The 22,215-nt window shown below is 40.0% G+C and overlaps 2 protein-coding genes across 2 annotated transcripts in view; both read left to right on the top strand.

The window, feature by feature from the left end:
• The window catches only part of LOC6638684 (connectin), a 149,727-nt gene that overhangs the window by 45,053 nt on the left and 82,459 nt on the right, over positions 1 to 22,215 (top strand). The window lies entirely within an intron of this gene.
• Positions 18,185 to 18,859, top strand: LOC6638632 (ATP synthase-coupling factor 6, mitochondrial). Its single transcript, XM_023181010.2, has 2 exons — positions 18,185 to 18,562; positions 18,634 to 18,859. Exons 1-2 carry the CDS (start codon positions 18,258 to 18,260, stop codon positions 18,803 to 18,805), a joined length of 477 nt encoding a protein of 158 aa, XP_023036778.1. The 5' UTR covers positions 18,185 to 18,257; the 3' UTR covers positions 18,806 to 18,859.

Raw genomic sequence — 22,215 nt, 5'->3', positions numbered from 1 at the left:
GTGAAAAAAGGAGTTAAAGGCAAAAAGCCAAAGCAACGAGCAGACGAGCATATTTAAAAACTTTTGTTTTCAACTTTTGTTACTCTATCCTCTTACCCAAAAATCTCCTATCCTTTCCATCACACACCCGATTGTTGTGAGCGTTTTTTCTTCCTTTCTGTTTGTGTATTTTTTATTTTATTTGTGTATTTTTTTTTTTTTTTGTATTCTTGCTTAATGTAAAACTTTTAACTGAATTAATTTCTTTTACTGCGCTGTTGCTCCTGTTTATCTTTAAGTACAAAATGAACAGCAGCGAGGCGTTTAGTTTAATCTTTTAATTTTTCGTTTTGCCCTGACGTTCTTCAATTCCTCCAATCATGAAACTTACGAATTCTTAACAAAAATACCGAATGCAATGGCTTACACTATATGTATGTAAAGCAATTATTATGCCAATTAAAATACCATGAGGATATCAATATGCCAAACAATTATCAGGGAGTACTGCAAAAAGTGAGCAAAGCATTAAGCAATTCATAATCATGGATTAAAATTTTAAATATATATAAAAAAAAAATTGATTCAATCCCTTAACTTTGACATTTCACATTTGAAATTTTGTTTTTGCACAAAAATTTTACGTTTTGCTTGTGTTTATTTTTTAAAAAGTCATAAATCAAGCAGCGGCATATGCAATAAAAAAGAGAAATTAATATTTCAGTTGAATCAAGAAAAGGGGCACACAGGCATACACCAACACACACACATACATATATACATACGTACATCTCTGAATACCCGTCATAAAGGTAAATGTCATAAAACGACGCATGGGACTCACGCACCAAGACGGGGGCGGGGCTCAGGCGTTTGGGTGGACAGAGAAAAGGGTGGCGCCTGTACCCTCCGACATGGCGTCTGTTCGTCTCATTGCTCAAGTTTATCAGCAACCCGCCGAGAGTCAAGGCAAAAAAAAACAGAATAGCAAAAGAAAATATCAAATATCGCAACGAAAAGTCACAGTCGCGACATTGCAATACCCTGGACCCATTTAAGAAGGACACTGCCTCGGTGGTACTTAAATTTAATTTACAAAAATTTTATTTGTAGCATGTTGATCGAGATGGAAAGCGTGGGATGCCTTCTGCTGCCTGTTATGCCCATTCGTTTGGTCGTATTAGAGGGTATCAAAATGTCAGAAGTAAGTGAAATATTTCCAAACAAATAAAATGAAATGTCCCCCACTCACTCCCCTCTCTCACTCGCGCTCACCAATCTGCACTCCCCCTTTCCCAAGATGAGGAAAAAGGCGCCAAAAGGAAAAAGGCAAACAGAGAAACAGAGCACCACAAAAGTAAAGTGAAATAAAGCGCAAAAGGGAAAAGAGAAATAACCGAAACGTAACATGACATAAACATGACATTTGACTTTGCCTCTGGCTCTGCCTCTTTGGATTTAGAGGGGTGTGGTGGTGGTAAGGCGGTGCTTGGTTGGTGACTAGCACGTGACTTGCCGCGCTTAGCAGCTCCTGTTAGCTAGCCCTCCCCCCCTCTCTCTCTCTCTCTCTCTCTCTCTCTCTCTCTCTCTCTCTGTCTTAACAATTTCTCATACCTCACAGTGGTGCAAATTATATGCACCTTTGTCAAGAAATTATAAGCTCCGACAATGCCCGCTTGGCACGCAAATCAAAAATGCACGAAATGATTGTGCGAAAAATTGGCTAAAATGGGAAAGAAGAAAAAAAAAAAGCTGTCCCGGGTACTTGGAATAAGTTAACAAAGTTGTCTAATCAAGATCATAAATCTAACATTTCTTATTTGAAAGTGGATAAGTGAATATACAAAAACATTTCAAGGTGACGTCCAAGTTTCTTCTTAAAGAGCTAGCGCCTTATCTTCTCCCGGTTAGCCATTTCTTTAGGTTGGGAAACAAAAATTAAAGGTTTGACAAGAAATGTTTCAACACTTATAAGTTGCAGACACGTTCTTTTATATTGTCAATTGAGTCTTCTTGTCACTCTTATACGATAGTGTATTTAAGCTGCGACTTGCCCACCCTTTGGGACTTTCTTTCAGCTTTCTTTGGCCTTTTCATTAATTTAAAAGCCTTTAGCCAACAAACAAAAAATAATGTCATGGGCAATTTGCTAAATTGTATAGCCTAAACAAAAACCCCCTTTTCGACAAAAAAAGAAAAAACAACAACAAAATAAAATACCAAAAATACCACAAAACAAAGAGAAGGCAAGAGAGAGAGAGAGACAGAAAGAACAGGAAAGAGCCAAAAGAAAGTGGAAGTACTACAAACAAGACATGTGGTTGAGCTGAACAAATTTATGTGAGGTGGAAAAGTTTTCAAACCACAAAATGCAGAAGAAAACGACCAATCAAGGTAATCCCTCCTCTTCACTCCTCTTCACATTATTTTACTTTCCAACTAACCAAATCAATGACCATTGCATTTTGATAAGCAAGAGCAACAAAGTTAAAGTGGGCCAATTGTGGGGCGATTCGGGAATTCGGTAAAGCGGTTAACGGGCGAAAAGCAAATCGACCATCGAGCATCGGCAATCGGGCTTCGACAATCGGCAGTTGCCATAATAATTTGCCACATCATTAACAGTTCAGTGCATAAAAAGCAATGGCAATGACTCCCCAAAGGACCCCCGAGATCAAAGGCGGCAGTGACTCAATAATAAACTTCCGCCAAGACGAGTCCGACTTCACGTCGGTTCGTTTTTTTTCGTTTCGAGTTCAGTACAAATTAAAATAGCGTAAAAATGTGCAAAGGGGGTTAGGGGCAGAACGTGGAAAGTGAAAGCCCAAGCCAGCCAGGACATTAGCATTTTTAATTTCCAATAAAAATTCCAAAAAGTAGGCGATAAAAAATTAATAAAGCTGCGATTATACCGAAAAACCAAGAACAACCAAAGTGAGAGACAAGCGATGGACTGACTGACTGACTAAAGGGCCACAGAGAGATGAGACAGGCAGAGGACAGGACAGGATGGGATAGGACAGGACACTACACTGCAGAGTATAGCATAGTATAGTAGAGTAGAGTAAAGTAGAGTAGAGCACAGCAGAGCATGGCTCAATGTCAGTCAAGTGTTGGGTGTTCGGTGAGAATGGTATGGGAATGCGAGACAGAGACAGAGACAGAGAGAGGAGAGAGAGCTGTGAAAATAATTTGAAATTCAATTTTCGACAATGGCACACAAAGGAATCGCGCAGCGAGTCGGAACAAGATGGCAGCAGAAGAGACAGCAACAGCAACAGCAGGAGACGAAACGCGAGTTGGAACTGGAACTGGAGCTGGGGCAGCTGTGTGGCCATGGCTCGTTAGAAAGAGGTTGGGCACCTGCAGCACAACTACTACGCTTGTTGAATATGTCCAACAATTGTGCCATGCCTGCGGCGCAAAATGGAAGGCGTGGCACACACAGAACAAAACGGGGCGTCGCCCAGTACCCAAGCGCATTCACTTGTAACATGGCACGAGGAAATTTACGATTTTATTACTCAATAAATGCAAAAAATGCTTCACCACTAGTAGTAAAAAAAAAAAAAAACACAAAAAGAACACGGAGAAGGAAAAAGGCAACCGTTGCACTTCCTGGACCTCCAACTGACTGACTGCCAGCCTGCCAGCTTAGCTGTTTACTTGCTTGCCTTTAAGTTTTTGGTGAGCTTTGTGCAAAATTAAATTTACTGCGAAGTGTAAAATGTCCAAATGAGCGAGGGTTTACCGAAAATTGCCCCAAAAAGCGATCATAGCTGCCGTTGGCCATTGTTCATGAAGTTTTCGACTAACCCTTGTTGTAAGGCAATACCCCCGGCTGGCTTGCCGGCTGGCGAGGGGTGGCTTTATATTCTGGGTTAATGTTGGCAGGTGAAAATTTTCCAAATCCCTGGCGATTTTGCGTTGCGCTTGCTTTGCTCTCTCTCCCTCCGCTTTATGTCTCTTTCTCGGTGTCTAGCTATTGCTATAGAGTTATATAGCTATACCCATTCCGGGTCATGCATAATTTAAAATTAATTTCGTTCTATGTAAAATTTTCTGCAATGCTCTTGATCATCATCGTCATCATCATCAAAATGGGTGTGTGTGTGTGCATGTTAAGGGGGTGTAGATAACAACAAAGCCATAGCCCCCAAAGTGAAATATTATATTTTGCCATTTCCCTACTAGTCCTCTCTACCACACTCTTCACTTCTCTCACTGTGAGAGCGCGAGAATGTTGATATTAATAGCACAAATTGAATTTTTATGGGCATCTAAAATCAAACATTTATATAGCATACATTTAAGGGCGATTTGATTTTTTTCCAAGAAACCAAATTATTTATTAGAACTAATTCACTATCCGTTTGATTCTTTATCGGTTGAGAGGTTACTCATCAGACAAAGGGTCTTAGCCATCACAGGTAAAACTGTAAGATGCAATTTTCGGGCTAGCACTAAAAGGGGAAATAATTATAAAGTTTTGACTAAAGTTTGCTCAGCACTTTGCCAATGAAATTTCCTTGCTAGCCAGTTTCTTTTCTATGCGATTTTCCTTTTCTTCTTCGTTTTGTTTCTTTTTTTTTTTTTTTTTTTGGCAAACAAACTGTATTTAAACTCCTGCTGCTGCTGCTCCATAAATTGCCAGTTTCAACGAACATTTTTGGACGAAAATTCAAATGCTTTCGCAGCAGTGTCAAGACTTTTAATTGCAAACAAAATAATTATGGCGCGCCCGTTGGCAAAATGGCTTGAGAGCCAAAAAACAAAAAACCAAGCAAAAACCCAAAAAAAAGAAGTAGAAGTAAAAACTCTGAAAGAAACGCAGTGGAGAAACAGAAATTGCAAGAAAGACGCTAAGCAGACGGTTTACTGCACTTAAGAAGTTGTTCACTCAAAATTAAAAGCAAATGAAACAATAGCGAAAATAATAGCAACAACAACAACAATGACGGCAACAAAAGTGCCATAGAATTTTGGTCGGGAATTCGGGTAAGACGTAATGATACTCCCTTAGAGTATAAACTAATGTGGCACTTTACTTCATGGGCTTGAAACGCTTCTTGCAAGTTCTGCAAAATACTTAGCACTAATCTTAAATATGTTGAAAGAAAATATTTTATTTTTATTCACTTATACTAGAACTTGTAAAACGTTTAATTATGTCGATGTTTTCTTTGTCTCAGTTCTATATTAACTTGCAGCCTTAATTACAGGGTATGCAACGCATTGGTAACAACAGATGCTGGCCAAAACAAAGAAGCTTCGCATAAAAACACATACGTAGTGCGACCCTTTAGGTCTCTCCCCTTGCTGCCCCCCAAAAAATGTGGCAAAAGGGTCCGGCAATCAATAGTTGGCCTTTTTGGTGCTAAGTACGAATCGAGTGTCGGGCAATTTTAAGTTTTGCTGCACAGTTTTCTACTCTTAAAGTGAACATTTAACAATTTTTATGGTTCAAACATTTTACAGTTAGTTTGGTTTGGGTTTTTCGGTTGTATTTCCGAATAGTTTTGTTGCTTCTTATTTTATGTTATGCCTTTGATATAGTTTTTATGACTGCGGACTAAAGTTTTGCCTTTTTTTTTCGAAGGGAAGTGGGGAAGAAAGCGGATTTCACTCGTACGTAAAACAATAGGGCAAGGCCAAGTGTTTTGTTTGGGCTGCGTGACGCATGTGAGTCGTGGAAAATGCACTTCAAAGTTGCTTTGGACTGCAAAGTGTTAGATAAAGTTTCAACACCGCTGCCACCACTTTGTTGACTTGGACCAGACCGAAAATGCGTGTGTGTGTGTGTGTGTGTGTGTGTGTGTGGATGTGTAGAGTATCCTTGAGGAACTATAAAAGGCAAGTCGAAAGAAAGCGGACAGAATGTGGAGCATCTGAAGTGAGAATAGAACTTGATTTGGAGAATCTAAACTTTTTGCAGAGCTTTACTATTTCTACTTAATTAATTAATTAATTGCAAGTGGATAAATTAATCATAGTTTAATATACAAATATGTCCAACAAAAGAGAGAAAAGTTTCACGTTCTCTAGAGGAACGTCTCAAATTAAATAAATTACGTGATCTTATTAACCAAACTTTGGGCAAACACTTGAAAAAATCACGTGTCAATGTCGATTCCTTTGCTGAATCTGCTCCAACCAGCAAACTACCACAACGATAAGAAACGCCGGAATACGAGCTACTAAATTTTATATTAAGTTTGTAGTGTGCAATTTAATGTTAATATTTTCGCTAATTTTTTTGAGTGTAGTCTAGAGGCTAGACAGAGAGTCTTTTGTTGGTCGGCCAAATATAAGTTTATTTCCCTGACTAAACGTAACTAAGATTAACTGTTGCACCTTTTCTTTTACTATCTATTTTTTCTTTTTTCGTGCTCTGCTCTCTTTTTGTACCATGCAGCACGTGTGTTTATGCTAAAGTCAGTGGAAAATGGTTAGAGAAGTTGGAAAATTAAGTGCCTAGGCTACCCTTAGCATGGAATTTATATGAAAAACAGTTACGTTGGAGTTGGCGTTGGTCGTTGGTGTGAGGCAGAGCGACAAAAGGCAGAAAGGCAGAAAGGAGGCCAAAATCGAGCAGTCCATTTGAAAAGGCTTTCACCCCAAGTCTGGTGACTCTGCCCGGGCGCGTGTATAAATCTTGTGCCGGTTTTATTTGGCTTAATGACCAGACGTGCACAGCTCCATAATTTACAGCGAGGAGGGCGGGTGGCATGGCTTGGCTTTGCTTGGCTTGGCATGTAGATGAGCCAACACCACCACCGCCGCCAGACCATCAGAAGACCACCAGACAAAGTAGGCAAGTGTCTTGTCTGGGACTACTTGAGGCAACATGTTGCGCTTTTAGTGTTCTAAGAGTGGAGGTGACGGAGGTGAAGAAAGCGTGAGATGGGGGAAGTTTGGGTGTTAGCTACCGGTAGATTGGGAGCTTTTCTCTCCACTTTGTCTTACTTTCGGGCTACTACTTTGTTGCCTGGAAAATCCTTTGGCGTTCACCTGAAAATGCGGACACGCATTTTGGATTATCTTTTTGCTCCTGCTCCCTATTCATCCATCCTGCTCCTTTTCCATAACGGCAAGGTTTTATGGTAATTATGGTAAAACGAAAACGGAAAAAATTATGGTTTTCTTCTTCTATCTCTTCTGGTTATTCTTTTTTCTTTTTTTTTTGTTAAAGTAAATCTCATAATTTATTTAATTGTATTTTAGTATATGCAATAAATTTCTATTAGTGTCGCGCCAGCCCGCATGTGGCTAACCGCGTTGTCAATAGAACCAACAGAAGAACACCAGACCCCAGAACAGACAGTAGAGAGAGAGTCAAAGAGGGAGAGGACACGAAATGAGGACATCGAGCGTAACAATAAAGAAAGTGCCAACCCCATGGGCCGATGGCCGATGGCCAAGTGTAGAGTGGCGTGGTGTCGTGTCGTGTGAGGAGAGTGCGAACAATGACTGACCAAATATTGACATAAATGTCAAACTCAAATTAGAGCTCAGGGTCAAGGGTCGAACAACCACCAAGACCCAAACACACCAACCCGAACCAATCTGAGGGACGGGACAGGGTTGAAGGAAAGGGACAGCACAGAAAAGAAAACTCAAGTCAAACACAATGCCATTGCATGGACGTGCATACCAACAGAGAAAGGGGGTTGTTGTAGGTACTTTAGATGATTGAGTGACCACTGGAAAATGGCAAATTTAAGTGGTGCATTGACCTTACTCACTTTGTCACTCATTCCGCCTTCTACGCCCATGTAGAAGTAGTTAAACCTAGCCGGGTCCCTCTAATCCTAAACAAACAGACATCGACAAAGTTGAACAGACACTTCAGCTATTATGCAATAAAACAATGCAAGGGGCCAGCAAAAACGAATGCGAGACTGAGAAGGAGATGCTCACTAAGCATAGGAGATTAAGGTCTATAAGCATATTGAAATTGTTTGATAAACAAATGCCAAACAGACACACAGCAATGCAGAAAACCAGACACTGGGACAGTATACAGTATACAGTCTCAGGAATAAAAGGACATGGAGATGGAGATGGAGATGGAAAAGGAGAAGGAAATGATTCAGCTGCCGCGCATTGGCTTAATGTTAAGTACTCCGAGTACTTCGAGTGAATGAGAGAGGAGAGCATTTTGGTTGAATGTTGAAAGTGGGAGAGGTGGCCATAGACGACTGGAAATGAGCAAATTGCACGCTAATGCAAGGCATAATGCCGGGGATCGGATCGTGACTTCCCCCTGTCATCTAGTTTGTGTTGTGGAGTGTTTGCATTTGGTGGTGGTGGTTGCTGGGTTTCCTGTTAGCTACCAGCACTACGTTATTTCACCTTTAATCCGCTCTTAGCCCACCCATTGATATCGTACAGATGGCAGGCAACTAAAAGAGCAGCAGCAGCAACAACCTAAACCAAAAACAAAACTCAAATGCAATACATTCCTAATGCATCACGCTGTGTGTTTCCCATTTGTTGTTGTTTTTTTTTCTTTTGCTTTGAATACTAAACTTGTAATACTTAAAGTGTTTTAATATTTCACTAAGAAATAGTGACTAATGTGAATCTGCACACGTTTAGACTATTCTCAATCATTTTCAAAAGTTAACTGGTTATATCTAGTTTCGAATCGTTTTGGAATTAGAAATTCAAATTTAGTGCGTCCTTTTGCACAAAAAGGTCCATATATATCATGTATCATCTTTAGTACTTGATCTGATAAATATAGCGAAAATAAAAGTCATTTCGCTATGAAGATTTAATGGTATTGAGGGGAATGAAAATCAGATCCGTTGTGCTATACATTAAAAACGAGAAACTATAACACTCAATGCACTTTAATATAATTATATATTCTTCAGAGTCTGAGTCAGTGAGCACAGATTTTCTGTGTATACTCGTTTGGCAAAATATTTTCTCAGCTTTTAGATAAAGACTTGTTTTAGCTCTGATGCGGATTAAGTGGGTGGCATTATTCATTCATTTGCCTCATTTGGCAACTTGTTTAAAAAATGATTTATTAATAACATTCTAAGTGATTACTCAGTAATAGTTTGTGTGTGCAAATATTATACTTCTCTGCACACACCCATGAGTGAGTGTGTGTGTGTACATATCGTAAAGTCAATTGTATTGCCAAGTAACGGAAAGTCATGTAAAGTGAAGTAAAGTGAAATAAAGCTAAAGTCAGTTGGTTAGTTCATCTGATTGCAAGTGCGTGTGTGTATGTGTGTGCGAGAGTGTGTATTCCCTCAAAATAATAGGCATAGCAAATTAATTAAGTTGCATACATAAGGCAGAAACCCCAAATAGCTGGCCAACAGTAATGACAACTACTTCAACTACAACAAAACAGGCGGTAAGTGAATCCAAAATATTTCACAGCCCAGAAACAGCCTCAAACCACACAAACGCACAGAGAGAAAGCGAAAGGGAGATGGCGAGATAGAGGGAACGAGACTGCAACAGACAGCGGCTGATAGTTAAATTTAAACTATAAGAATGGGGGTTTCCCATTGCAGATACATTATTGTACAATTGATCTGGCAATTTCTCTTACTATACGAGATCCTACAGAAAAGTTTCGTATCTAATCTCAAATATTAATGCCATTTGGTTTGGACCAATTAACATTACTGATCTGATCCGTTAGCCAAAAACCAAGACAACTAATAAGTCATTTATAGGTAGTTTTAATTGACAAATCGCTTCAAAAATCTGTGAATCAAATTAAATGCAACGATGTCTTGTATTACATGAGTTCATCTGGGGGCCATGGGACCCCACCTTTGAATGGGACATATCAACATCTACTAACACAGACATTCTCAATATTGCATACATCTTGTGCATTGTTTGTTCGTGTGGCAAATAATTATGGCATTAATTTTCCTATGCAAATATATGAACATTGCTTTGTTTCTGGCTGTGGGTAGCAGGTAGCATACATTTAATATACGAGGGGATAGAGGTAGAGGGAGGGCGGCGAAAAGTGGAGAGGCAAATGCAGTGTGTTCATTAATATAATTATGACCGCATTGAGAAAAGGGTAGGGAAAGGTTGAATATGGTAGAGATCCCCAGGCTGTACTGGATGGATAGATGAATACAGGGGCAAGCATTTACAACCTGAAAGACCAGCAAACAATTTGGAGCAACCATTAGAAAGAGACAGAACAGGATGAGTTGCTGCTATCATCATCATCATTATCATTAGCATCATCATCATCGTTGTCGTCATGTGGGAGCAGGGGTGAAGGGTGTGGAGAGTAGTGGGTTTCTTTTGTTTTGGAAGGGCTTATTTGTTTCTAATTGGTTATTGGATTTCATTCTGATTAGGAGCGATATGCAATTTGGAAGGAGGTAGAAATTAAAATGTTTGACTCGAGAAACAAAAATAGATATGGGATCAAATGCAGATGCATTATCTGTGTCTGGGCCGTACACAAAAGCTGCTTAAGGGCAACAAGTTGCCCCTCCTCCCTTCCTCCCGCAATGTATGAGGCGCATTCATGTGTATGGCCAAAAGGATGCATTTTAATTAGGAATACACACCAGCCTGTTCTTTGGTCCAATTAGAGGCCAATTAGCGTAGTCTTTTGTATTCGCCTAATTCAAATGACCGGCTCATTGTACTAATTCACCCGTACCCCAAAAACACAAACTAATGAACAAATGTGTGTGTTGATAATCTAAGAAGCTTTCTCCAAACGGACATACTTAAGCCCCATTTCCAAACTACTTGAGATAGTCAAATATGAAATAATTCCATGCAATTTAAGCACCTTTCATTATCGATGATAATTGTCGCTATATTTATCGACTCTTTAAGCGAATGACTCTTTAAAAGCGAGAAAGGAAAAGCGAACGGAAATTTGAGTATTTCGGTTGCTTTGTTACGCGTTGAAGTTGCACTAATCAGGGAGAAAGCAGCACGGCAAGCAACATGCTACATTTTATGGCAAAAATGAGCAAAATGTTTGGCTTACCATAGACGTAGTCAGGTTGGTTATAAAGGATTGAAAAGCGCTATAATTTAGAAAATTTTCAATTTGTATTAGGCGAAATATTAAAAAATTTTGGAAGAGAATTCGTTTGGAAAACTGTTGGTAATATCATCGCTATCTCGTATCTCGTACATTGTTGCAGGGCCTTCTACACCCATGACCATTTGTGGCTTTTTAGTTTGTGGCTTGCCACATAAACTTGCCGATGCTTTTGCCTCAGATATTGTATATTTTAGCATGCTGTTCTATCTATATCTTCTACTGTTGGGAATATTTAAATCCGTTGTCGATGCTAAGTACGTTCGTGCAAGCGCCATGCCATGCCGCACCACGCCACGCCGAAACGATGCGATGCGACGCGACGCGACGCGACGGGATGTTGAGTGCGTGGGCGGATTCTATGTTCGACGTTGGCTTTTGTCTGCGCATTAATGCAACCGACTCTCATGTTTATTCACACACAAATTTGCAGCAAATACAACGCGAATGCATTTACAGTTAGATACACACTCCTCATCCTCATCCCATCCTCCCCCTGCGACCCTTTGGTAAGCCAAAGCAATCTGCTGCTTAACGCTGGCAAATGCGCTTTACATTTTGCACCAACGCTAATACAATTTAATGGTCGCATTAATTTGGCGCATCTGTTGCATTTGAAAAACACATGGAAGATAGGTGGTAGGCAGGAGCAGGAGCGGGAAAGGAGCGGTGTGAGGAGATGTGGGGGAATTGGTAAAGCAACCGCATTTTCTTCCTTCCTTGCGGGGTTAAAACATTTGCCAACTGCAAATAAAGTTGAATGCAACTAAATATTAATACAAGCAGCAGGCAACAAAGACTCGAAACTAATGGCAGGGGCGTGGCAGCAGCACAAACAGCAACAACAAGTACAAATCGTTTGTCCTGGCAAAAGTCCTCGCTACGGTTTAATAGTTAGCTATGGCTAGGATTGAGCAAGTGGGGTGCGAATAAGAGAAGAGGGGAATAAGAAAACTGTTGGAAGTAGGGGAGCTGAACTGAATGAAAATACTAAGCTTAGTGTTCCTTTACCATACAAGTACTTAAATGTTAAAGATATCTTTATCAACCAAAACCCTAGACTAAATTCCTAACCCATAAGGGTTTCTCTGGTCTTTAATAGAGTAAAATCGACAAAGCCCAGTTATCAGGCCAGAGTTAATGTGGACCATGTAACGATTATTTCGATTTTTAATCCTTCATCAACTTTACACCCGAAGTCAGCAACATTAGGTAGATCTAACTTTTCTTTATAATTCGGGGTCGATGATTCCGTTTGTTTTTTTTGTTTAGCTCTACTAAAACTTAATTTATCGATTCACATTTAAATATCTTATAATAATATATGAGATATAATATATAAACAACGTTTCTCTCGGGGAGTTTTTTTTATCCAAAGAATATTTCAAATTTTCAATATATGTTTCAAAAAGCGAATTGTGGTTATTGCATTCTTTAGGGAGCAAAATTCCTGACAGTGTATCTGACAATAATGAATCATTGCATGTTAACCTGTTATCCGATTTATTTTATTGTCTAGCATGTCTGATTAATTTCTATATAATTTAGATCTCTGTGTAAAATTTAAATTGTCCAATCCAATTTTGACCGGTTTCGGTTTTCGATCTGGCAGCCAATTAGGCTATATTTTCCTCTACTGTGTTGTGTTTTGTGTTTGCATATTATTTCTGCCCAATTTGCATTGAGTGGTGCGGAGTGGTAGTCCGAGATAGAGGGTGGCAGAGCGAGAGGTGGCGCGAAATGGCGCGGAGCGGCTTTTGTCGCCGTCAACTGTTGAAAATGTCAAAAATTTTAATATTAAAAGTGACAGAGCAGCAACAGCAACAACAATGAGAAGCAGCGAGTCACCTCATCATCGGCACTAGCCCCTCCCCTGCGCAAATGCCAGCCACGTTTTTTGCGTGCCGCCGCGCGGCGCCGCCGATGCCGCACTGGTCATAGTGGCGTTCAGGCGTTGCACTAAGCGGATAAGCGCTTGTTAAATTTTTAATGCATTGCATAATTTTTAGTTTTCGTGTGCATATTTTGCCCGGGCGAAATATTTTAATTCAAATTCATGATGATCTGTTGTGGAGTGTTGTGGCATATGCAACAAAGTGCGGCACGCTGCATTTGAAATGAACTGAAGGAGCTGCATTTTCGTCATTTGTTTGTGTATTTTCAGTGTTTGCCGTTTTTTTTTTTTAAATATATTAATTTTAATTGTATTTTGTGTTTTCTCATCAATTATCAGCTCTCATCTCTCATTTCGCGTATATAAAGCATATATGTACATATGTATTATACAGATTCTCGCTTTTGTAGTTGTTTTCCATCGTTTTTTTTTTTTTTTTTAATGGAAAGTCCTTGATAAACATTTTTCAATTAATTTTTATTTGCTGCCAACGATGTCGTTTCTGCCTGTGTCGCTGCTGCCGTTGCCGTTGCTGTTGCTGTTGCTGCCATTTCCATCTCCTTTATCTGTTTTTCACGTATTTTCTTTAACGGATTTCCACTTGTCTCACTTTTTGAGAAAACTTGTCGAGAGATGGCACACGCATTGTCAGACACACACACACACACACACACATGTATATACAGAGGGAAGTATGAACTGAACAGTAAGAGAAGGAGCAGCAGCAGCAAAAGCAGCTCCAGCAGAGCGTGAAAAATGCCAACAACAAACGCTCTGGAATGAAATGAAAGGATGCATGTAATAAGCAAACTTCGAGGTTAAAATTCCCTACCAAAGAATACGAATACTTGCCTTAAGCGTATTTTGAACATCCAAAGTGTGATTTACTTTACTAATCCATTAGCTGTGATCCTTACGGTTCTTTTCTAATTGTATCTAATTGTATAAAAATCTAATGATGAAGCGAACTTTTAGTAGAGACATGAAGATTTTTCCACATTTTGAAGCGCGTCTTTTTGGTAAAGGACATTTAGTTCGCGGTTGCAAATACTTACATTGTTCTGCATGGGCTTCAAGTGGCCTTCGTTGAAATTCTACGACTTACTACATTCCATTGAAATACAATTGTATTATATTTTGGTTGATAACGGTAACATGACTGCTACTTTTTGGCTAAATTTAGCAAACAGCAAAAATAAAATAAACTAGACAGAAAAGAATGAGACAGTGAGCTATATGAAATATTTTTAGATAGGAATCTGACGTTTATTTGCCATGGAAATGATGCTCAAAGGTCACTGGGGTTTTTCTTTTTAACCAGCTTGGAAATGTTGATTAATCACTTTTGCACACACGATGTTAAGTAATTCTTTAAACAACAACAGGTCGTCATTGAAGATGCTTGCTCTTGAGGATATGCGTACAAACATACAAATATGTATGTATGTATGTATGCATGTGTGACAGAGTGTATGTCTGTGCTATATGTAACTGACGCTGAGTGGCAGGCAGTCAGTCGGCATGGAAGGTAGAGTCAGTAGAGTCAGGGTATCCACGCCCACTCTTATCCGCACATACGTAAATTGAATTTAATGCTTTCTGCAGAAGCAAACAAATCAAGAAGAAGAAGAAGAATAAGAATAAGAAAATGGAACAAGGCAACGAGACAAAAACGTAGAAGGAGTCGGAAGACGAAAGAGCGAGAGAAAGAGATAAAAAAAGAGAGAGAGAAAGTCTTCAACGAGGAAAGGAAATAAAAGCAACGCACAAAATAAATACACAGAAGTACATAAATTTAAATTATTTTTCGTGGTTTCCATCCATCCCCCGCGCCTACCATATCATCCATCCATCCATCCAGCCAGCCATCCAGTCATCCTGGCCTGCGTTTTCATTTATGCTTTTTATTTTATTATGCCCAATGCCTGTTGCCCGCATCCTTAGACATGGCGAGACGGCGATGCGGCACAATTTTGTTTGCTTTTCCTTTTTTCTTTTTTTTGTTTTTTTTTTTTTGCAAACTGTAACTGTATCTGAGAATCTGCCAACTATGCGACCACCGCACACACAACACTTCGTTCTCTTTGTCGTTGTCGTTGTCCTTGGTCTCGTTATAAAGCATGTTAACTGGAATTTGACAGCTCGTAAATAATATTTCGCTTGTTTCTTTGGAAGCGGAGCAATGTCTTCCAGCAAGGCCAAAAGCGCGGACCATGGGCATTTTTGTATCATTGTTGAATGGAATTTCAATTTCTAAAGCATTTTAAATATTTAATTTACAGAAATTTGAGACCTTGAAACGATTATCAGCATTAGAAAAAGTTATTTATCAAATCCACAGTTGTGGGATACACAGAATTTGGTGAGGATATCTAGCATCCAAGTTATTGAAACAAGCAACGTTACTTTTTTATTTTTAAATGATGTTATCGGTAAGACTCTCTAATTTTATTTTTTGAGAACAATAATTTATTTATGTATTCATGTATGTTCCTATTGTTTATTGTATATGTAGGTATATTATACCACTGTGCCTCTCTGGTCTCAGCTAACACACAACTCCGATTTCCTTCCTTCTCCGCCACCTTCACGCATGTCTTGTGAAAACGAGAAACGCATTTCATTTTTAAGCTTCTGCTGCTTCGTCTCCGCCTGCTCCGTCTCCATATCTGTTTGTGCCGCCGTCGTCTTCTTCTTGTGCTGCCTTGTTTAACAATCTTTTTACATGACACATGTGGGAAGGGGCGGACGGCAATGGCGAGGGCGAGGGCGAGGGCTAGGGCAACGGGCAAGGAGCGTGGGCGTTCTCTACTCTCATTATACGAAATCTTCCTGCCACCTCATCGTCATCCTGCAGCCATCCCCGAAGTTGTTGTTGTTGTTGGAGGCATCGAGAGAGTGCCAGGACGCAATGCTTATTAAATTTTCATAAGGCTCAAGCTCTTAAAAATTTCACTTTGTCGCTTTTAAGCGCAAGTGGATTAAGTCAGCGGCAACAGCGAAAGAACTTCAAAAGATGCTTTAATTAAAGCCAACCGAAATGTGCATGAAAACTGCCCACAATTCGATTGCTCGAAATGAAATGAAAAAAAAGACACACACACACAAAAGAAAAGAAATAACCGAAAAACTGAATTAAAACTTGAGACAAAAGCATAAAACAAAATCTAGAAATAAGGAGAAAAAAAAAAACATCACTGAAAACCACAAGAAGGGAGAGAACGAACAGAAAGAAAGAAAGAAAGACAGAGTGAAACCCGCAGAAGCGCTCAACTGGAAGAAGATGATGGGCAAAAGATAGCGAAGGTCGTGGCTTTGGTAGGAGTAAGCATGGAGCATGGAGCATGGAGCATGGAGGGACATGTCCATAGAGTGGGACATAGAAGAGCGATGAGGGGATATGATGTGATGTGGATGGCAGATGGGCGTGGCTTCAGGCAATGCTTATGTGAAGCAGCTTGTTCGTGTGCAATGTAAACGAAACGGAGCCGATAAAAATAATATGAGAGGCAATTTCGATTTATTGACAGGTGCTCGACTTTATTGAAACGTTTAACTTGAAAATCGAAACGCGAAACGTAGAGATACACCCACACACACACAGACAGACAGACAGAGAGATACAGCAAGAAAATGAAAGAGATGGAGTGTGGGTGTGGAGGAGAGTGGCAAGGGGCCATCGAAAGGCCGTGATTTGTGACATATGCAAAAATTGTGCAAAGCGATAAAAATTATGTGAATTTTTGTTTTGATTTATCGATCGATTTTAGTCAAGATTTATGACCAGGAAAAAGCTCTTGAAATGATTCTCAATAAATTTAATGACGAGGGTCATTGGGAAAGTTTAGCAATTATAAGGCAAAGCGAAAAACCTGTTGCCATGCATAAAGCTGAGGGCCACACACATAAATCGAAGAGTATGTATGTACAAGTATGTATGTATGTATGTATTGGTCCCAATGGACCAATGAGTTGTATGTAATTTAGTGACCATCGTGAAATTTTTGTAATAGCCCTCGTTCAGGGTAAGGCCAAGAGATTTATGGCCAGGAAGTTCTTCAGATGATTTTGAACAAATTTAATTACAATTTTACCTTAGCCTTAGTCTACATCCTGTTTCAGTCTTGAGGACACGCACTATTTGCGCAACCACTCAGGGAGAGATCACAGGGCAGGAGTCGAAAGGGGCGTAGTATGTGTGTGTGTGTGTGCGGCAAGGGTCATAAATTCCTCTGTGCATTTAATTTTATCAAGCGGCACGTACAAACATATGGCAAATAGTTTGTTCCCACCCCCTTGACTCGTCTTGTTCCCGCCTCAGCAGTTCGCTGGCTGGCATTATTTAATAATGAAAATTGAATAGTCCTAATTCAAACTGATGACACACAGACACAGACACAGCTTCACATATGTATGTATGTATGCGTGAGCGTGTGTTTGTGAGTGTGCCACGTGCCACACTCTCGCACACTTGCACACCGTTTCACCTCACTCAATTGTGGTTTTCCTTTTGTCGCTTCCGTTTCCGCATAATTTTTGCAAACGGAAAACTTGTGAGCTAACAAAACATTTGTTAAAACGGAAGACGACAAACGCAGACAAAAGGGCAAAAAGATAGAGCAAGGACACATGCGAAGAAGGACTAACTCTGCTTTTAAGCTTACATAATTTCCCAGCTACCTTAAATATCATCTACAGAGCGCTGCTCACGTACGAGGACACACACACACTCACACACACAAAGAATAGAGAGACGGCTCCGAAAAATGAGAAAAGAAAATGCCCAGAAAGTCTTTTGCCCACTTCATTTTTTTCTCAAAAGGCTGAAAACGAGACGACGGCGACGGCGAAGAAAAGGTTGGAGCTTCAAAAAGGATATGCTGCTATCATCTGCACCGACCTACCTGCCCCACTGCACCTGCCCCTACCCACACTGACTATATATTATGGCGTCGGGCGACAGTTACAACAATAAAACATTACGGATGTCTTGTCTTTCGTGGATCCGGCAGAAGCAACCAGCAACCAGCAGCACCTGCAAAAGGGCTGTAATGAACGGCATGCCTGGTATTTTCTTGTTATTTTTTCATGACGGACGCACGACGTACAGACGGCATTATCCTTGTAGTTAATGTACCAGCGTCCTTTTCACGCAGGCAACTCACGCACGCAACCCAAGAGTCGGCACAGTGACATCAAAAATATCGAGCCTACATGTAGAAGTAGTAGTACACCTTGACTGAGACTTCACTTCAGAAATACATGAATACTGAGTGTAAACAAAACTCTATATTATATATTATATACTAACAGACAAACATGCTTAAATCACTGCAACTTTTACGTCTTAAATTAAGACGCTCGATATCCATGAGCGCCCCTGTGATGTCCAAAGATGAGATACATCAATTGTTTCTCGATAAAACTCGTGAATATCGTATGCGAAATCCCGATGGGAAACCAAGTGAACCGACTCCCGAATATGAGGAGGAACTAAATAAAGAATTCGAACGTTTGGCTAGACACTTTGGCGGCGGTGATGATTGGCAAAATGAGATGATTAAATTTCCAAAATTTGTTATACCCAATGTAACCATCGATCCCATTTCATTGTATGATCACAAGTAAGCATAAAAACAGCAAATCTAAGAGACTACCGTCTCTGATCACTGATTAATTCAACTATTAAAATTAGGGACTTGCAAAAAAAGGAGAAGAAAACGAAATGCGATGAAAATCTGACTGAAGATAAGGCGGCCGAACAGACAGAGGCCGAGGCCGAGGCCGAGGACGAGAAGAAAACAAAAGTCGACGACAAGAAGAAAGAACCTGAGGGAAAGAAAACAAAAGACGATGATAAGAAATAATAATAATGTGAAAGATTTAAATTTTGCATAAATGAAATCGTTTCAACCACTGTGCAAGTTGCTGTTGGTTTTGGTTGGTTGACATTCTGGTTAACAGGCAGCTGCACACAAAAAGATAATGGCACCACAATGTCCTTTATCCTTCATTTGCCTTGCTGCTGCAGGCTTGCCTTGTCTGTTATGTTCTGTTCCGTTTTGGTTTGTTTGGGTCTTGTCTGGTCTTGGCTTTGCTTGGCTTGGCTTGGTGGTTGACTTGCAAATATCGCCCGCCGTTACGCATACGCACCGTGTGCCGTATGTGTAACAATGGCCGTGGCATTTAAAATTCATTAATTGAACGCATTTCCTCGCTTGCGGCTCTCGACGATCCTTTCTTCCATCTTCCATCCATGGCCATTGTCTGTTTGTGCTGTATTAAGCCTGCTTGCACATCAGCTTCTCATCCAGATACCCTGTAATAATACATACTAGGAGTGTTGGGTGACCTCATAAATCAAACAAAGCGACAAACAAATCGGTTAATGCTGCCTAGATTTATTTAAATAGAGGAATTGTTAACTACCTGTTGAATCTAATGTGGCATTCTCACAAGTTAAGAATACTCTTGCATACGCAAGGGGTAATTTAAAGTCGCTACCTCAATTTACCGAGCAGATTTTATCTTCTTTTTTTCCACATGTGTAATTGTGTGGCCGTTGGAATTGCAGCTGAGCGTTCAGGCTTTCATGCTCATTTTAAAGAAGGAGCAAAACTTTACATCACACTGCATAAATTAATTGACTCTACAGACGAAGGGACACAAGCTCATGTGTGTGTATGTGTGTGGGATGGTGTATGGGAGGAAGCCATGAAGTCAGAGTCTGCGTGCAACCACACTATCAAAAACTTCTTCAAGTTCTAACTAATGCATTTTTCATGCCCGGGTCGTCTCCAGGACTCGCAGTCGCACTCACAACTGATGCAATCGAATTAAAATTTATGACAAAACCATTAACAAAGTTGCCAGAACTACGACGAACGACCACATTGGCAGCCAGTCAAGTCCCTAAGTATTCCTCTAGCGTCCCTCTCTGATTCTCTGCTGCTGAGTCTCTTAGTCTGATAGACTTGCCGAAGCTAACGAGGTCACATGCAAAACTTTTTTCTACCAGATCTTTTCCAAATTTGAACTTTGTCTCGAGTGCGGGACAAAGTTTTTTATTTCTCTCTTTTCGTCTCTCCCAGTTCCCATTTTTTCTTATTCATATAAAAGCCTTAAAATTAATCGATGGCCGCAACAATTTAAATGTCGATTGCAATTAGCCTGCAGAAAATGTGTTTCTACATGAAATTGAAATTGAAATTGAAATTAAAAGGAAACGGAAATGAAATTGCATGCAACGATTTGTGGAAATTGACTGCAGATTTTTTTCCAATTATTTAGATAATAAGTTGTTGCCCAAGGAAGGAACCTTACATTTTCTCATAATGAATCCATCAATCGATTTCAAATGAAATCAAGGAAATGCCATTACCGCTGTAACGAAAGTCGTCCATAGTGTAACCGTTATTCATTTCGGTTGCATTCCTACTGCCCATTTTCCCATTGTCCCTCATTGGTTCAAAGTATTTGCTGCTGGCATACCACAAATGTCTCTGACCTGAACAAAAGTCTAAAGCAAACTCTGTACCATGTGCTGGCATCTCAGACATCTCGATCTGTTCAAGACAAGAGCGTCGCCCCAGAAGGTGAGCAAGGGGGGGGGGCTTTGGCTGCGTGGGCCTCAGCGATAAAATGTCCATTTCTTGCTTTTTTTATTGGCTGAGCGTGAGGAATTTTTATATTAATTTATTGCTGAAAGACTCCGTCTATGAGTGAGAGAGGCGACCCCAAAGGAAGAGATTGTGAAGAGGGGTCTGGTGGAAGGTGGGAAGAGGCGGGCACGGCAATCGGTTGGCTCTTAAATTATGAATTGAATTGGCAATTGGACAGTCGAGGAACTGAAACAGAAACTGGAGTCCCGCAGGTTTGCCGATGTCGATGCCTTTGCGGCTGCTGCTGCTTCCTGTGAAGTTGCAAAAGCGTGGAAAATTCTCATATTTTTCCAAACCCCCTACAACCCCTCACCTATGTATGTATGTATATATATACCTTTATGTATGTATATATAAATATATAGGTATATATTTTTGCGTAGCGTTGCCGGATTCAGTTTTAATGGCTTTTTAAATGCCAACTGATAAATGGACCCAGCTGCATGACAAATGCCGTTTCCGTTTTTGCTTTTGTTGGAATTTCGCTAGCGGATTATTAACTTGTTTTCGGCGTATACTACCACCACCACATAGAAGCCCTCATTTATAATGTTTCTTCGTCCTTTCGCCTTTCGCCCTCTGCATGCGAAAAAGATAATAAAGTAAAATTGTTTATAATTGCTATGATAATTCAATTAATTTTGCACAATTTACATAAATTTTGCAATGGAAAATTGGTTTTGTTTTCAAAATGAAAAGAACTCAAAGTATTTAAAAGAGTGTCGTTCAGTAACTTTGTGTATAGTATTTTTTTTATCGATCTACCTTTTTTTATTTAAGGAAAATGCATAAACTTTCATTTGTTTTCCATGTGAGACTTTGCATATAATAATTTTCAGTATTTTGCAGTCATTTTCCCAAAGGTCAGACAAAAATTAAATGGCAACTTTTGCTACTCATTTCATATATTCACTTAGTAACTTCCTTCGCCTGCCATCGCCTCCTCATGGCCTATATCCTTGGGACCTTTGTGGCGTCGCCTTGTCGCTTCGATCTGCCCGGAGTAGCAGTGAAAGAGAGACAGAGAGAGAAAGAGAAGGGCAAACGGCAGAAGCTGATTCTACACAGCACGAGGAGTGGAAGGACATTAGACAGACAGACATAAACAGACTGAACTTTTCGCGTAATTTCACGTATTTTGTGCAAATACACTCAAATATGCCACACAATAACAACAACAACAACATGAGCAGGAGTGGCTGGCCAGGACCCTCGCGCAGGATGAGCGACTCCGGCAAACAAACAAACAAACAAAACTGTATTATTTGTTTTTTTTTCGTCCTTTTTTTCTTGTCCGTTTTTCTTGCGCATTTTCTTCGCCTGCCAAGTTAGCATTATTGCTTGGTAGTTGCCAATGTCCCCACAGTGGTCTGAAATTGGCCGCTAGTGGACCTCTGAGACAAGGACATCAATGATGATGGACTTTATCATTTTCGCTTTACCTGTGTAATTTTTATCGTACACTCCCTTCTAAGAACTTTTTCATGGATCATAACAAAGACAATGAATGAGTATGACTATATTTTCATAGTAGAGATAAATATGCACATAGTTCACAATATTCAAAGATGTTTTCAGGCCACTGTACCTGTGCCTGTCTCTGTTCATGTTTTCGG

Source organism: Drosophila willistoni, assembly GCF_018902025.1.
Source record: "Drosophila willistoni isolate 14030-0811.24 chromosome XR unlocalized genomic scaffold, UCI_dwil_1.1 Seg144, whole genome shotgun sequence".
Taxonomy (NCBI): domain Eukaryota; kingdom Metazoa; phylum Arthropoda; class Insecta; order Diptera; family Drosophilidae; genus Drosophila; species Drosophila willistoni.
Note: the sequence above shows the minus strand (reverse complement) of the source record. Positions and strands in the feature narration are given on the sequence as shown.

Coding starts and splice junctions, on each gene's coding strand:
- LOC6638632 (XM_023181010.2), top strand. CDS start 18,258: ATGCTTAAATCACTGCAACTTTTACGTCTTAAATTAAGACGCTCGATA. Junction 18,563..18,633: donor ATTTCATTGTATGATCACAA/GTAAGCATAAAA, acceptor TATTAAAATTAG/GGACTTGCAAAAAAAGGAGA.